This window comes from Panicum virgatum, chromosome 5K, assembly GCF_016808335.1.
Source record: "Panicum virgatum strain AP13 chromosome 5K, P.virgatum_v5, whole genome shotgun sequence".
Lineage (NCBI taxonomy): Eukaryota > Viridiplantae > Streptophyta > Magnoliopsida > Poales > Poaceae > Panicum > Panicum virgatum.
Genome location: NC_053140.1, coordinates 28,783,623 through 28,800,995, shown reverse-complemented (window position 1 = coordinate 28,800,995; position 17,373 = coordinate 28,783,623). Strand labels below are relative to the sequence as shown.

Here is a 17,373-nt window from a genome sequence, read left to right as displayed (position 1 = left end):
TGAAACCGTTCCATTCTACATAGGTCTCCAACCAAACGCACCCTTATCTTCTCATTCTATACGGAATCAATAATTGCCATGACACATGAGAAACAAAACAAACAGAAAAGGGACCTGTCTATTGAAATTCTTTTTTTTTGTGTGTCGGTGATAGATTTACCGGCTGGAATTTAATCCGGCATGGTTGCCGACCATACTCGGCTCCGCGGGCTAGTACTGGACTTCGTGGCTCCTTACCGTCGTCATTCGATTTTTCGCTGGCCGCGTGCTCTGATCATCTGAATTACTGAACGTCTTCATTCCTCTTCCCTGCGGCTAGTGTTGTTAGGCTCTGTGGGCTGCATGGGCCGCCAAGAGACTGAAAAGTCATGGGCGCTAGGGGGTCTATGGGCCGCCCGCCGCGAAGAGTCTGAAAAACATGCAGCCGAACAGATGCTGCCGGGACCTCCTCGGGAGATGACACATCGCGCTACAGACGCACCACCTACTACAGTCACTGCCCAACAACCCACTGCCCCTCACTCCATTAGTGCCACCTCTCTCTCTCTCTCTCTCTCTCTCTCTCTCGCTCTGTCTTCCTCCTGTTCGGCGGCCGGCAGGAATGGGCATGGGGCCTTCCTCCCCTCAGCCATGGCAGCATCACCGCTTCTGCTGCGCCCTCCTCGTCCTCGTTCTTTTCGTCTTCCTCTGGTTTGTACGCAAACTGTTGAAGCCATCTCTGGTGGATTATTATCCCATATTGGATGGATGTTTTGTATTTGGTTTGCATCGGTTCTCCGGTTAAATCCGGAAATACGGTGCTAATAATTGATGGTGCTCCAGAGCTCACTATTTTCGCTTCAGCAATTAAGTAGTTCATTGATGGAGTTGCCAATTTTGCATCTGATTAGCAACTCTGTTAGACTGAGTAACTTTTATACTAAATGCTTGAAATCTATAGAGCACTTAATTGTTTCACTAAACAGTCGGAGGACATATCTGATCACTGAGCATCCTGATTCCATTTCACACTCAACTCAGGGGGCTTAGTTTATGCTTGAAGTCCTGTACCTGCCCAACCACGGAATTGAATAACAAAAGTACAGAACCAACCCTTATGGTCTAAACTGCAGAAAATTCTAGCGTCCACTGCTTCAAGTAAATGAGAATACTGATAGTTTATGCGTATTGATAAAAATACCTCTGTTTTGGTTGAAAAGTCCATTACTTCACACTGATCCTATAGAATAAGGTTTTAATTTTGTGACCTGATTTATGCACCCTTACTGTTTCAAGTGTCTTTCTAAAAGATGTTACTGAAATAAAATTCATCAAGTGCATATAAGTTATGTGTTTTTATATCTCTTTTGCTTCTGTCCAACACTCTTTTTTTTTTGTAACGTAACATCAATGAAAAATTGAGGAATATGCTGCAATACTATTGTGAAAGTGCCAAAAACTACAAGTTATAAAGCTTCTGGATTTGATCCATAGTAACCAAGGATACACATAACTAAAGAAAAATGACTAATACCATTTTTTCATGCATGTAAATTACAGGGGTACTTCTCAGGCAAATGAAGAACTTGCCGCGTTGCCACCAAGAGGTTGGAACTCATATGACTCTTTTTCATGGACTGTGGATGAAATTTCATACCTGCAAAATGCACAGATCTTGGCAGAGAAGTTACTCCCACATGGATACCAGGTTATTTTTCAGAATACTTTAGTTTGGCTATGGATAATATCATAAGAAATATGAATCCATATAATTCTGACCACTCATTTAACTATTTATTCTATCTCATGTAGTATGCAGTTATTGATTTCCTCTGGTACCGGAAGTATGTTGATGGGGCACACACAGATTCATATGGATTTGATAACATCGATGAATGGGGACGACCATTTCCGGACCTTCAAAGGTTTCCATCATCTAGAGTTGACAGAGGGTTTAGTCAGATTGCCAGTAAGGTCCATGCAATGGGCTTGAAATTTGGCATCCATTTGATGAAAGGTATAAGTGTGCAAGCTGTTAATGCAAACACGCCAATCTTGGACATCAAGACGGTAATGTTCCTCCTTTAATATGCTAATATATGACAACTAAAAGTGTTTTGAAAGTAGAATTTTATTTGGCAAAACTTGGTACGTGTTCATTTTATCAGGGTCCCTCGACTTTGCTACTAGTCCTTGTTAACATTATCTTTTATACTTTGCTAAAAAAAATTATGTTCTATACTAAAAAAACAATAATCATTGCTAATTTTAACTTGTATATACAAAATCCATTCTTAGCTTTTCTTTGAGTCTCGATATGAAAGATGAATTTGAAATTTATGTTTCAGGATTACTCAACTTTATGTGTACTAGCTACGTGATCTTTTTTTTCAATTTTTCGAAAATTGCAATGTGGAGGATGGTTCCCTTGAGTGCCATCCAATTTTTCTTTAATTATCTTCTCCATGATTCACTACTATTGTGTGAAATGTTGTACCCCCATAGTATTTTTCAATTATATATCTGACATTTCTGTAATTTTATATTATGTGACGTTTTCTTTTCAATAACTGAATAACTCAGTCGTTATGTGTTTTCCTGTGAAATTTTAACTTTTGTCTATAATTCAACAAATAAATCTTCAAACCAGGGCATCACACCTAGCAAAATTCAAGTGCAAATGGAAGTTGATGTACTCTAGTTTATAACTTTTTGATGTGTTCTCTTATGGTTTCTTTCAGGGAAAACCGTATATAGAGGACGGCCGTCAATGGACAGCACGTGACATAGGTCTCACTGACAGAACTTGTGCATGGATGCCGCATGGATTTATGAGTGTTAACACAGATACTGGAGCTGGACGGGCCTTTTCAAGATCTATTTATCGACAATATGCTGATTGGGGTGTTGATTTTGGTACGCTTATAGGTTATATGTCATTTTAGGTGCATGGGCCTGTGGATTGCATGGAGTTATCTCAAGTTTTTGTTGGCCCTTCCCATGTGCTGCCTAACCTGACTGTTGAACAAATCCTTTCATATTTACCATTCTGTTTCATTTGCAGTGAAGGTTGATTGTATCTTCGGCACAGATTATAGCCCAGAAGAAATCATCACTATTTCCGAGGTAAATAACTCCCCATCCTAGAATTATTTATACTAGTTCCAATGAAACCAGTGGATTTCCGGGATCAGCTAATACCTATATTGCAGCTATTGCAAGAGATTGATCGTCCGATCATCCTGTCCCTCTCACCAGGAACTGAAGTCACTCCAGCTTTAGCTGAGAATATTAGTGATCATGTTAATATGTACAGAATAACTGGAGATGATTGGGATAACTGGAATGATGTGAGCTCACATTTTTCTGTGTCAAGGTAAATTGAACAGATATTTTCTACTTTGTCTTGTTTCTTTACATTCTCATTATCTTCCTTAGCTTGTATCTGTTTATTGTCTAGTAAATAAGAACTTATTCCATATTTCCGTTTGCATGCTGTACACAGTTCCTTTGCTGCTGCAAAGAAGATAGGGGCCACTGGGTTGCGAGGAAGATCTTGGCCAGACTTAGACATGCTTCCATTTGGATGGCTTACCGATCCAAGTACTAAATTACCTTTATATGAAGAAATTAAATTATCCTTGATTTTCATCTTGCACGGTGTCTTTTAACCATGAAGCAAACTCACAATTTTCAGAAAAAAACGAACTACAGTCTGATAAATGCTCATGTTACCGAATTTCTTTTGAGGAAAACATGTTACTGAATTTTGGCATCAGGAAACAGTTGTAGCACACCGGTAGGGAGATATATTCTTCCACAAACTTCATGGATGCACATGCTGTTACAGTGTTGTATGAAATATCTCATTCTATATAGGAAAATGCGGAATAACTAAACTTATATACCTATGTTATTTAGATAAAGGCATTCATTTATTCAAGCAGATGAGTGGAACTGAGCCTAGCTCAGTTGATGGGTGGTGTGGGTGTACACCCCCACCATCTAGATTTGAGTTTGGGTGTGCTAGAGAATAATCTCAGTGTATTCCTCCAAACCCTAGAAGGGTGGGCAATATAGTAGCTGTCAATGGGCCTCTAGATGGGCCTAACACATGTGCCATATGGGCTGTACATATATACACCAACAGGGTGCACTAATTTATTCAACTACATGTAACTCATCTGCTCAAATGTTTTCTTAGGTACATCATATCTGTATCTTGTTTTTTCTTCTTTCCCCCTTTTTTCTAGAATATGCTAAATGAGATAATGGATATGCAGCTGTATCAGAAACAGACCCTTTTCTTCTGTTAGTGCAGGTGTCAATCAAGGCCCTCACAGGAAATGTAACCTTACTCTTGATGAACAGAAAACACAGGTTGATGATGATCGTTTTGGTTTTAAAATTTTGAATGTGCTATATCTTTTTTATATAATAAGGAACTCTTTTTTCTTTGATTGACCTTACAGATAGCACTTTGGTCAATGGCTAAATCGCCTCTCATGTATGGAGGAGATTTGAGACATCTCGATGATATTACACTAAGCATAATTACCAATCCTATTTTATTGAAGATAAACCACTACAGTAAAAATAACATGGAGGTACCTTGACTTGAGAATTTCTATCAAAACGATTTGTGCTTTTTGTAGGCATAAAAGTACTGTATGCTGACCTGTTGACATTTTCAGTTCCATTATCTGTACAGTGAAAGGACGTCAAAAAAGGAACATTCTGTCCACTTTAAGTCACCTTATCATGTTGACCTTACAAAGAATGATGGAATGTTTGTTGGTCTCACTGCCTGCAACGATGATACAGCTAGTGGATGGTATATGTTTTCACAAGATGGGAAGCCAAATCATATATGCAGGAACTATGAAATACAGAATGACAAAAGCATATCATTTTGCCTGGGGAAAGCAAAACCACTTCTTGCATCGTAAGATCCATCCACTTCATAAATGAAGTGCTCACTCAATGATTTTTTTACACAATTTCTACATTGTAGGGGTATCATTACCATGGACAACATGGAACACCAATTGAAGTTCTGTCTTTCAGTTGGAAATACCAGTGATACTTGTTTGGATGCATCTGCTGGTCAAAGGCGGACTGCCTCAGAGATTAGGTTTCCAATGTTCTCTGCATGCAGGTGGCATGCAAAACAGGTAATAAGATCTCTACCATCACCACCAGACCACCAACCCAATCTTTTGAATAGTGAAGATTACTGGACACAACTTTAGCACGTTACTAGTCATGAAGTTTGTGAAGAATGAGAACTTACGCATGAATGTGTGAATGCACAGATGTGGGAGCTAAATGCGAATGGAAATCTTGTGAGCAGCTATTCAGGATTGTGTGCCACGGTGAAATCAAGGAACGAAGGTGGTACATATTACGTAACTTTGTTGTGATTTAATTGAAATCATTACACTGTCATCACAGTTTTCTATGAAATAGGTCCTAATGAAGCTTGTGCATGGGTTGCAACTGGAAGTAAAGGTTAGTTATCTTATATGTACATGTACTCAATAGGGAATCCTGTGAAATGGTTTACGCCTGTGAGGAATATATATGCATGTCAATTACTAACATACAAAATTCTTTTAATTGTTGCCTTTGTAAAATATATGATAATTTGCTACCAGAATTGCAATGTTTCAATATGGTACATGAGCTTCAGCTCTGTTAGCAAACATCTTGATAGATAGACCATGATATGATCTCACCAAGGATTTAGCAAACATCTTGATAGATATACCATGATATGATTCATAGAGTAACCACAGGACACATAATCTCACCAAGACTGCAGAATCAAGCGTCGAAAATAGAGACCTTAGGCTAACATGGATGGCATAATTTAGACAGGGAATGCAAAAACCGACTTTCATAGCTTCAACTGTAAGGGGAGAAACGAGACAAAGAGTATTTATATGTGCCTACCTCCACCATGTAGTTTTTTCCTCAACAATCACCAATTTCCGGTTTTAGCAATCTTTTGCAACTCCGAAGTTTCAGCCTTAGACACAAGAGTAGCATGGCCATTCTTACCAACTGTCTTAACATCTGAAACCTTTACATTAATTCTTCATTTTACAAATATACAAGAATAGGATGGTTTAGGATCATCCATAGACCCTTTTATTGGCAGATAGAACCTGGAGGATGTGCCTGATACGTGGCACATAACCTTGTTTCACATATCTGAGTTTAGGTGGATAAGCTTTTGTGGTTTCTTATTTGAATTACAAGGAAATAAACTACTTTACAAATAGTCTTCCTAACTCCTTTTCATGTTTCAATGGTGCAATCATCTTCCTCAATTTTCATAAACTAAAAAGTTCTGCATGTAGTTTGATAAAATCTTATATTGCTGGTTTATACAATTGCATTTCAAATTTGAGTTTTTGGTTTTAGCAGAAAACGGGAAACAATCTCAAAAACATTGTAATTCTTACTATTATAGAATTGGTAACTTGACTTTTGGCCGAAATTATATTGAAGTTGTGTTCATTTGTGTTATCTAACAGTATTTACCTTTCATAACTTGAATAAAATATGCCCAGAAGTTAGCAGAATTTCTTGCATGGTGCATAACCATGGGAAAGATAGACAATCTCATTACTCCTTTGATTGGGAAACTGGAAATGTGTGAAATTGCCGAGATTGTTGATCGCAATACTCAGAAATGAAAGATTTAGCCCTGGTTGAATTTGTACTCCCAATTGAGATAGTTTCAGCTTCAAGCGCGGACCATTTCTATTTCTTTCTTTTGAGTAATGCATGAGAAAATATTTATATGCTGACGCTTCGTCTTCCATGGTGCAGGAGAAATCTATCTTGCATTCTTCAACCTTGACTCCACGAGCAGGAAGATGGCTGCACGAATGTCAGACCTTGGACTAGTTCTCAGAAGAGCATTGTTGAGAAAACACCTATGTAGCTGCACTGAAGTTTGGAGCGGGAAGAATTTCAGTCTCACGAAAGATGAGATTTCAGCAGTGGTTAATCCACATGCCTCCATGGTGTTCGAAATCATATGTTGAGATTGCGGTACTGGAACCCATATGTTGATCAAATGTATGTTGGATATGGAACCCATAAATTGATAAGCCAGAAAGATTTTATATTAGAATAGTGAAAAATAGACAAGGAAAAAAGGAAGGTGAACAGTATGTTTTGTTTGATGTCCTAATTGGACTCGGTGGCTCCTATTTAGTGGTACAATTTTCAGCTATTCATGATTAACAGAGGAACATGCAACATAATTTTTAGGTTAATAAATAATTAAATACTACGAACAAACATTATCTGGTCACCAAGATAGTAACAGATAGATAAATATTGTACTGGTGGAATGGGATCATCTGACGAGAGCAGGACTCACAAGCAGCAGTAGCTTCACAACTAAATAGCAAATGCAGAATGAACACATGGCGGAACTTATAACAAGCAAAATGCAAGAATTGTATCAGGACGTGAACACAGAAAACTGAAAGAGGCACTTAATAACCAGCAAGCTGAGACAGATCATGCATGCAGCTTAACATCCCGCTAAGCATAACTGAGTTGCAACCTTACGATATAGCTACCAACAAAACATTCCTAACAGGGCCGGCTCTAGTGTTTTAAGGGCCCTAGAGCGAACGGGATACGGTGGGCCCTTAAGCTAATTTTTTTTCACATTTGCAAAATGATAAAGCATATATTAGTAGAAAGATTTACTTAATTCTTAAAAACATTGTCGATATTATAAACTGAAAGAGCATTAAAATGAGACTATTATGCCAAATGAGAACCGAAAGCTCGAACGACTCCATCAATGATAAGAAAACATCCACCGACATTTATTTATTACCAATACACGATATGGGTATGTCGATATATATATACTTGCAAATATGTGCTACCGGAAGCTACATAAATATATTGATTAGCATAAAAATCATATATATTATACACCATATGCATTTCTAATAGGGAAAAGTCCGGTTTACACCCTCCAACTATCGCAAAAGTCGGATTTTCAACCTTCAACTACAAAACCGGACAAAATAGGCCATCCAACTGTCAAAACCGGACAAATTTAGCCCCTGGGATGGTTTTGAGGGTGGTTTTCCATTTTGTAAAAATTTAAAATATTCAATTTTACACTAAAAATGTATAAGTAATTCATTTTAAGTCAAAAAATTATGAAATGGGTATCAAAAGTTTTCTAAAAATATAACCTATCTCTTAGATTCACACTGTAGATATCATGTGAGGAGGACTCATAATTCCCAGTAATGGTGAATAATCTATCTGTCATGTTCCACTGAGTAAGGCTTCTGCTGATAGCTTCACTAACTGCATTCTCTGAACAATGCCAAGGGGCCATCACAAAGTTGAGCATTTTTCGGTGCATCTTCCACTCAGAATCAATGAATTGCCCTGCAATTGAAACATATCCAAGAGTTTGGCTAGTGGTCCACCATCCTATTGTGAGATTTATCCTTCCTGGAATATTTCTAACTTCCTTGAGCAATTTATCCCTTTCCTTCAGATAAATTGCATAAACCTCTGCCTCCATCGCATTTGTAGTCACCACCTTGAAATGGGGCTGTAGGCCCTCAATAAAGGATATGAAGGTTGGCTGCTGAACAACATGTAGGGGATAGTCATGCAGAATGATCATCTTCGCCAGATGTGATGAACTAAGGTCTGGATTGAATTGAGCATTTCCATAGCCAGCACATGTGTGGCGCCTCTTAGAAGGCTTCACTATGGTACCCTGACCACCATTGTCTGTGCCTCCTGCTGAAGATTCTTGACCTTTGATCACAGGACAATGACCCAGGGTAATGTGCCTCTTCAGATGGCTAGTGCCAGCCATTTTTGAGCCAAAACTGTATGCAAAGATTCCAGGGAACATGTTGCTGTCGTGAGCCGTCTTGTTATCATGGATGTCGACCACCTTGTAATCAAGAATCATTTCGCCACCATGACCAATCGTGTCACCACTAATTATCTGACAGCCATCAACCATCTCATTGCTACCAAGCATCATTTCGCAATCTTCGAACATCGTATCAGTGCCATGAATCATCTATTTGTAATGAACTATCAAAGAGTCGCTGCTGTTTGGATCACCCATTCTGAGAACAACACAGGTAGAAGGATAAGAAGAAACAGAATCATGTCAGATATAATGTAGTCAAATCAGAACACGCACAGCAGTTAAAGAAACTGCAATATCTGGTGAAAACATAACGCGTCACATATGCACAACAAATTGAATACACATTCACCATCACAGCCCTTTTATTGTTTGAGAGCATCAGCATCACAGCAGTCGGCCATTGTATCAAACAATATATGTCCCAGAAGTGGTTCTAGCATCACAAATTCATGTTTAAGCTAGCTATTTCAATCTTTCCAGTAAGAAGGCAGTACATTTATCAATAAAAAAGGATGATCTAGAAAAAAAAAGTATGGTACTGCAACTTCAGTCAATAATGTAAGTGAAGGACTATTGTGAAGGCATTGAGTAGAAAATATGTCCCACATGATTGATCCTCGGCACAAGCTAAATCAAGCGTGCGTTCAGAATAAGAGCTGTAAACGTGCCTTAAACAACTCACACTAACTCATTGAGGAGAATAAGACTGAAAATTCTGATAAATTCTGGTAGCATGTTGTAACCGTGCCTAAAACAACGCGAGTATTATATTGGACTGAAAATTCTGGTAGCAAGTTGACAAGAAACAGATTAAAATAAGATCAGAAACACCACGCCAAATTCCACCCTTTCTAGTTCGAGAAAAAAAATTGCATCCTGTTTCTTCAGATGTTCTCCCATCACATGCGGTTGATAACAGCAGGCCCAAAAAATAAACTAGAAACTGGTTGATTTTATCTAGCAAATTTTTTTTGGCAAAAAGTCACATCAAATGTTTGGACAATGCATGAAGTATTAAATGTGAACAAAATAAAAAACTAATTGCACAATTCGCGTGTAAATTGCGAGACGAATCTTTTGAGCCTAATTGCGTCATAATTTGACAATGTGATGCTACAGTAAATATTTTCTAATAATGGATTAATTAGGAAAGATGATGAGCAACCTGCTAGTTAGTAGCACAGCATACGCACACACAGCATGCCCAAATTGAGAGAGATTTGGGCCACTTCTTATCAAACATGCACAGGAAACCCCAATTCACTCACATGATCGAATGACCAGCCCCTGATATAATTAAGGCCCAATCAAAGCAAGCGGCTGCAGTAAACACGACAGCGAAACACAGAAAATTAATTTACACGAATGCAGCAGAATCCACCAACTAAAAGAGATGGAAGAGAGGGTATGGAGGCCGATGAGGCGGAGGGAGGCAGGGTTTGCAGCAGCCTGGGTGCAAGCAAGAGAAGAGATTGAGGGCAGGGGTGGGGATCATCGTCACCTCACGCAGATCGTTGTGGTGTACTGGTGTGGACCGCTTCGGATGGAAATCGCTCGCTTCGGCCCAGCAAGGAAGAACAAGGCCGAATTGATAGCAAACCCTAGACCCCTCCGGGGCAAAACGAACGACGAGGTGACGAGACGCGGAGGATTTTATGGGCTTGTTTCGTGTTCCAGCCCACAACGGAGAAAGGCGGTGGTATCATTGCCCTTGCCTCGGACATGTGCCATGTGGGCCATGGGACCGGTAGAATTATTGTTTGGTGTCAACTATATGTGTTTTGAGTAAAGACTTACTATTTATTATCTTTCCTATCTATAAAACTTATATAATTGGTCCCCACTACAAAGCATTAATATCAATTTCTCTCAAACCTCAGCGAGCCACATCATCGACATTATTTTAACCATTCGATTGTTTCCAGTGAGCTCATATATCCATTGGATTAGACTTGATCTATGTGATCTTTCTACTTTCTAACATTGATGCACCCACTCATGATAACAACTAAGGATAATATATGATAATGCACCCACTCATGATAATAATTAAGGATAAATGCAGCAAATGGTATTTAGAAGGTGAAGAGGAATCGATCAGCGCAGCGCAATGATTCAAGACCTGTCATCTTTCAGGCCTGGTAGCCGCATTATTCTTCTCCATTTTGTTTGCTAGGTTTATCTAATCGAGTTTCATTTTTCTACGTGTTCGATTGAGTTTTTGCAAAATATTCTTGATTGATAATTAGAAGCTACTCTTTTAATTCCGCAGCAACGCGCAGAAAAATCACCTAGTATATTATTAAGAAGCTGACCGATTCTACTGTATTTAAACCTTGATTAATAAGCCCACGTGACACCCGCAAATACATACAAAAATTCAATATTTTTTGATTCAAAGAAATAGTTGTCGTACATAGATTCAGCCCTATTTTTAAGCTATGGTAGCCAGATAAACTCTACCACAAAAATCAGATGGAACAAGATATTTTTTTCTAGTAAGTCCTATCATTTAGAAGAAAAAGTGAAACTTTAAACATCAATTTGTGGGACATAGAGAACAACAAAACCTTATAATTTAGGAAAAAAGTATAACTTAAAATGCAAAATATAAATATGCACATGACCAATTTGCAGTAGTTCTCATCAGTAGTTTTGCTACAATTTAAGAAAATGTTTATCAATTTATCTAGTACCCTTAATGTCCTTCATTTTCAACAGCAGCTCCTTCACCCAGCTACTCTAGCCTCTTCCCCACACTAATATATGATGTAAATATACCAAAATCCACATGACTCATCCATCTATCATGCATCTCATTATCTGATGTTAGATAGAGAATAGCTATGACCAAGAAATTCTTACCATATCATCTTTATGCTAAAATTCCTAATTTACATCACACAGCTGCATTCATATCATGCAGTCATATATGTCCGCTGAACTTGAGCGACAACTATGAGACCTTGAGCCAATCCCGACCATCTTAGGTGTGAGAGGGGCCTCTGGCTCTTTAATAGTAAAATGGTATGCACTACTGGCGTGCCTATAACAAAAAGATACAATTATTTAGTATGAAGGTTAAATTAAAAGGTATACAGAAGGTTAGGCATAATTTCAAGTGGCACAATTTCAAGCATCATCATCATCCAGGAAAGGCCTTCCCTATAATTAATGTTGCAACCGGTCTCAAAGAACTATCGAATATTTTTTCCATGGATGATGGATAGACAGTTTGATAGCTAACGATCATTGTGTAACCAAAGTGAGAAAAGTCAACAACAGGATTAGGTTTGTAGTTATATCTAGTTGGATGGGAAAAAAATAGAGACAAAAGAAATCTGTTGCCTGTAGTTGGAACCGAGCATATGGATTAATATTTGGTGTCATGAAATTATATTTTACTCAGAAATTATTATATCAAACACCTTGGGTTGCAAAACTGGGATGGCATATATGTCATGTAGAGAACCACATAAAAAACAAATCAGTTGACTAATTCTGAGAAGAACTTGGATGGCACATATGTGATATAGAGAACCACATATAAAAACCTGGGACTGAAAATTAGGTTATGCAGCAACTCAAATTGAATGATTAGTAGGTTATGCAAGGGTTGTCTAATTCTGTGAAGAATAAAACATACATCTCCTAAGAGGCATTTCAATAAACAGTTCAAGGGAATGTCAACCAATGGTGTTTATGAAAAGCACAACCTGATAGGATCACCAGTTTCGTCAAATTCCTTAAAATTAGCCCGACACTTAAATCATTAAGGTAGCTTAATAAAGGGTTATCAGATTTGCTCATGCAAACCATGGGTAGACTTACATGATTGCATATAGAGTAAATCCACACTAGACATCGAGTGAATCCTAGACATTGGATGTTTGTCCTCTCATCAATATCAGCATGGCTTGGACACTCGGATAATTCAGGGGCACAATAAGGTGTAGGGAAATTGATGAGTACATCACTACATTGGATACATACACGCTGAAGTCCGAATCGTCTTCAAGTTGGACTTTGTTTGCTTCTTGGATTCCAGAAATAGTCTGCACTAAATACGACGCCACAGACACATATGGAGTCCGTTTTGGGAGTTTTTTATATAGTTGGAAAGATAATTTCATACCCTTTGCAATGCCACCAGAGTCTGGTCCATATATGTTCAGAGTCATCGGCAATTGCACGTCCAGAATCTGCTAGGTGCTTGTTGACTGTCTATATTGACCATGTTTGACCATCAACTCCTGCACAAAAATCAAACATATTGTGGGATAAATGCTAGCACAGGTTTATTTATTAACAAATTCCATAGATGTTGGTGAGGCAAGATCCAAGGCTCGATGTTTCGATGAATCAGAGCGTGACACATGTTAGTACAAGGATTGGAGAGCCCATCAGAACAAGGAACTGACACACCAGAAACCATGCCTCGCGCTATTGACAAGTGGACCCAGAGGACAACGCATTAGGACAAGACTGAGGTCGGTTAGCCCCACTGGGTGGCCTATCGACTACCCTAGTCGGCCGACAGCCCAGTGGGCCCTACTGCCACAAGTCTTTCACGTGGCAGCAGCTGGTTGGAGGAGAAGGTCGGTTCCAGGCAGCTTCAGCTCATCCTTGTGGAAGAACTCACGTGGCTCCTCCCTATATATATATATATATATATATATATATATATATATATATATATATATATATATGAGAGGGAGGGGTGCAAATGGGGAACACACCAACACCTCTCTTCTTCATTTGGAGCTTGGGAGTTCATCCTAGGTGCTCTAGGCAGTCTAGGAGTGTAGGAAAATAGGGAGAGAGTGAGGAGGAGTCGGGGGAAGTGCCGGGCTGGTCGGCACTCTTCTCCGCTTGTACCTTGACGGATGCTTATTCGATCATTGTAATTGTTCGTGACTTCCTTATTTTGAATTAGAGTTTAATTGCAAGTTCTAGCTTCTTTCTTTACTGGAATGAGTGTTGGCTTACAGTACCGAATGATCCTAGCTTAAGACTCCTGATAGAGATGGATAATCTTGGCCAAGGTTAGGATCAGTACGGAATAGCATAGACGTGGTGTCTAGGCAAAACTTTACCACTTGGTTGTTTTGTATGCCCACGATTTGTAGAGGTAGCCGGCAGGTGGTGACAGCCCTATCCATTGCCCAGTAATCCTCTACGTTCAATTACGAAACAAAGCACAATTGTCAGAATAACGGGCTTATTAAGTCAGGGAAAACTAGTAGCCCGAAGTTCAAGGCGAATTTATTTTTTCTTTTAAGCATAGATTCTAAATCATAGGAAATCCTCTCTACCCTGTTTCTCCCACACGAGTGTGTGTGTGTCCTTGGATGAGCCTGAACCCGTGGATAGTGTAGTCACATTCCTCAGTGGATACGATACCCTGGAATATTCCTGGATGAAAGCTACAGTGGTATTCGTGCGCTTGCGGATTTTATTCGTGACGTTACAAAATACCAACAGTGTTGTGCCACCACTTTTGGGTCGAGGGCCCGTGTATCGTGTTGGAGCCCAATAGGGGTGCGTCTAGAGGGGTATCCATGCACTAAATTTGGCATCTTCAGTAGCAAGCACCACATTAGGGTTTTAGATTTTGTTTGAGTTTAGTTTTCCATAGAGAAACTAAATCGTTCATTATAACTGTGGCAATTAGTCCTTTTACGGTGATCCAGAGCCCTTGTTCTTGTTCTTCGCAATTGTGTTAATTAGTCCTTTCATGTTGAGAGCTTGAACCACATATTTCAGATTTACTTAATCCTTATATTGGCAATTTCAGACTGCATCTTTACTGGGTTCTTACTTGTGTTCTTTGATTTGCTTGCAGGAAGATCAATCGGGCATGCCTGGTTGATCAATCATTGGAGCAAATGTGTAACGGTTATAGGTTTTGAGTCCTCGCTGATTAGAAGCCTTGATCGTGAGTTGAGTGTTCCACAAATCGAACTTATCTACCTCTCGCATGATCGCCGCGTGGCTCTATCAATTGGTATCAGATTTGACCAGGGTTCCCATGATGTATATTGCTGTTTTTCCCTCTTTAGATTAGTTTATTTCAGTACCTAAAGTCCACAAAAAGCTCTAAAAAAGATTTGTTTTCCCTATCCTATAACCCCATTGTGTCGCTGCAATTGTTTTTTATTGCTTTTTTAAATTTTAGTCCCCCGTGTGTGTCTTTGTGTTTGCTGTGTCTAGGTCGATTGATTCTAGTTTGAGTGAATTCTTGATCCTTGTGTTGCATCATAACAGTTTGGTTTTTGCGTTGTGCAAAGAAAAAAAAGAGACCTTATTGGTTTTTGGTGTGTGCGCATGAACATATTGTTTTACTCACATATTTGCTTGCACATAAATAAATCTAGGACTGCACGTTGCTTGCTGTTTTCTCTGCGACAAAGAATTCGTTGAGTATGGAACCGTGACATTTAAATTGCTCATGTGTGCAGATCTTTTGATCCTAGAACTTGTAATTCATATTATCTTGATGCAGTTCTGAATTACACAAAAAAAAAAGAAAGAGAAAAAAGGCAAAGGCAAAGAGGTACTAAAAGCTGCATCCAAAAAAATAGAAAATAGAAGGAAAAGAAGAGAAATTTTAGAACTTGATTCCTTGGTTTAGTCTTATCATCTTTGCTGGCTGGAACTAGATCTCAAACTAGTTTAGGCCGGCAATACAGACTAGCTTGGGACTACTTTTCAGTCATGCAATTTCTGAATTGAATTATTGCTAATCCTTGCTACATATATTTTAGCCTCCCAAACTCCACATACATACTTCTAGTAAGTATAGGTTTAGCTTGCAATTATTACACCACCACAACAACAGTTTTCACAAGCCACCATCGATTGTATTCCTTACTGCTTTGGTAAGAGCACTTGTAAGAACGTGGTAAGACGCTTGAGAGTGTGTAACTTTCCACCTTTTCGAAAACCTATTAGTCGATAGGGATAATACTCTTGTGTTATCTTATCTTTTCTTCTAACCACGACAGGTAAAGGCACTTCTGGTGAGTCACCTTAAGATTTCAATGAGTGTGTGTCCATGGGCAAGCTCAAGAAGCTTGTCGAAGACCAACAAACTTACGTGGAAGAGAAGTTCAAAGATTTGATGCAGAACATTACCAATCTGAGCATCCGGATTGAACATGTTGCACAACGTCATCATCGTGCTGGAGACAATGAGGAAGAGGATACGTGCTGATCGTGGAGCAACTAACAGAGATTGGAATCAACACAAACTGTCAAGGTATGGGCGGTAATGATAATCATGGTCACAATGATCATTTTGCTGGAGCTAAGTTTACTATGATTCCTTTTGCTAGTAATGCTGATCCTGAGGCATATTGAGATTGGAAAATTGTTGTTGATCAAAAATTTAAATTCCACCTAGTTCCTGAAGAGCATAGAGTTAGACTTGCTACTAGTGAGTTTACTGGTTTTGCTTTGTTCTGGTGGAGTGATATTTGTGATAACAAGAATAATAATGCTTTACCACAGTCTTTGACGGCTTTGAAACATCTTATGAAATCTCGTTTTGTCCCTCCTTATTATAAGTGTGACCTACAATTAAAACTACAATGTTTGAATCAAGGTAATAAAAGCATAGAAGAATATTATCAAGAGTTGCTTGTGGGCTTAGCTCATTGTGATATACATGAGGGTGATCAAGATTTATCTGCTAGATTTAGGGATGGTTTAAACATTGATATTCATGATATTCTGGATTATAAAGAATAGACTAGATTCAGTCAATTGTATCATCTTGCTTTGAAAGCTGAAAGGAAAGTACAAGGCCGCCAATATTCTTTCGAAGGCCTTTTTCCCACGGATGCCAAATCCTATGGCAGGAAAGTAGTAAAATAAACAATTCTCTAATACGATAGAAATGCAAATGAGCAGCTTGGCTGTACCTAAGTATAATGATTTTCCCTTCTTAATTCTTGAGTTGACAGTCTTTTTCCCTAAAAATCTCTACAGTACCCTCCTACTTCCTGTGTCCTCACCCTTTGTCCCTAAAAACTATGAGAAAAGAGATATTTGACTCATGAATTTTGGGTGGTGTTCAAGATAATTGCAACATTTTACTGGTATCTTTGTCCACCTCACCATGCACTAAAACATGAAAATATGTCATGATGCATTCGTGCACTCACCGGTATCGACATACCCATCTTTGAACATAAACCAGAGTACACATGAGAAAGCTACCACAAAGACCTGGTTGTTAGAGGACAAGTGAGATTATGTTTATATCACAATGGTGGTGAGATACGGGAGCAGTATAAGGATATGAGGGATTGTATATTTGCACAACCTCGAAGCTAAGGTGGCACAACGATGACATGTACGGTTCAGAATTCAAATCAACGGGACCGTACTGTGATCTCATTTTCAGAATTCAGAGGGAAGTGGCTTGAAAAAATTGCATA

General features: G+C 38.8%; 2 protein-coding genes across 2 annotated transcripts; one reads left to right on the top strand and one right to left on the bottom strand.

Moving 5' to 3' along the window:
• Window positions 1-510: 510 nt before the first annotated feature.
• Window positions 511-7,205, top strand: LOC120707050 (alpha-galactosidase mel1-like). Its single transcript, XM_039991818.1, has 14 exons — window positions 511-690; window positions 1,540-1,687; window positions 1,792-2,049; window positions 2,721-2,895; window positions 3,044-3,105; window positions 3,192-3,355; window positions 3,485-3,582; window positions 4,301-4,359; window positions 4,452-4,586; window positions 4,674-4,924; window positions 4,994-5,153; window positions 5,295-5,373; window positions 5,449-5,490; window positions 6,820-7,205. The coding sequence occupies exons 1-14, from the start codon at window positions 602-604 to the stop codon at window positions 7,035-7,037; spliced, it is 1,938 nt and encodes a 645-aa protein (XP_039847752.1). The 5' UTR covers window positions 511-601; the 3' UTR covers window positions 7,038-7,205.
• Window positions 7,206-8,206: 1,001 nt separating this feature from the next.
• Window positions 8,207-9,037, bottom strand: LOC120709829 (zinc finger BED domain-containing protein RICESLEEPER 2-like). Its single transcript, XM_039995469.1, has one exon. The coding sequence runs from the start codon at window positions 9,035-9,037 to the stop codon at window positions 8,207-8,209; it is 831 nt and encodes a 276-aa protein (XP_039851403.1).
• Window positions 9,038-17,373: the final 8,336 nt, after the last annotated feature.

Coding starts and splice junctions, on each gene's coding strand:
- LOC120709829 (XM_039995469.1), bottom strand. CDS start 9,037: ATGATGCTTGGTAGCAATGAGATGGTTGATGGCTGTCAGATAATTAGT.
- LOC120707050 (XM_039991818.1), top strand. CDS start 602: ATGGGCATGGGGCCTTCCTCCCCTCAGCCATGGCAGCATCACCGCTTC. Junction 5,374..5,448: donor GGTGAAATCAAGGAACGAAG/GTGGTACATATT, acceptor TCTATGAAATAG/GTCCTAATGAAGCTTGTGCA. Junction 5,491..6,819: donor GGTTGCAACTGGAAGTAAAG/GTTAGTTATCTT, acceptor TCCATGGTGCAG/GAGAAATCTATCTTGCATTC.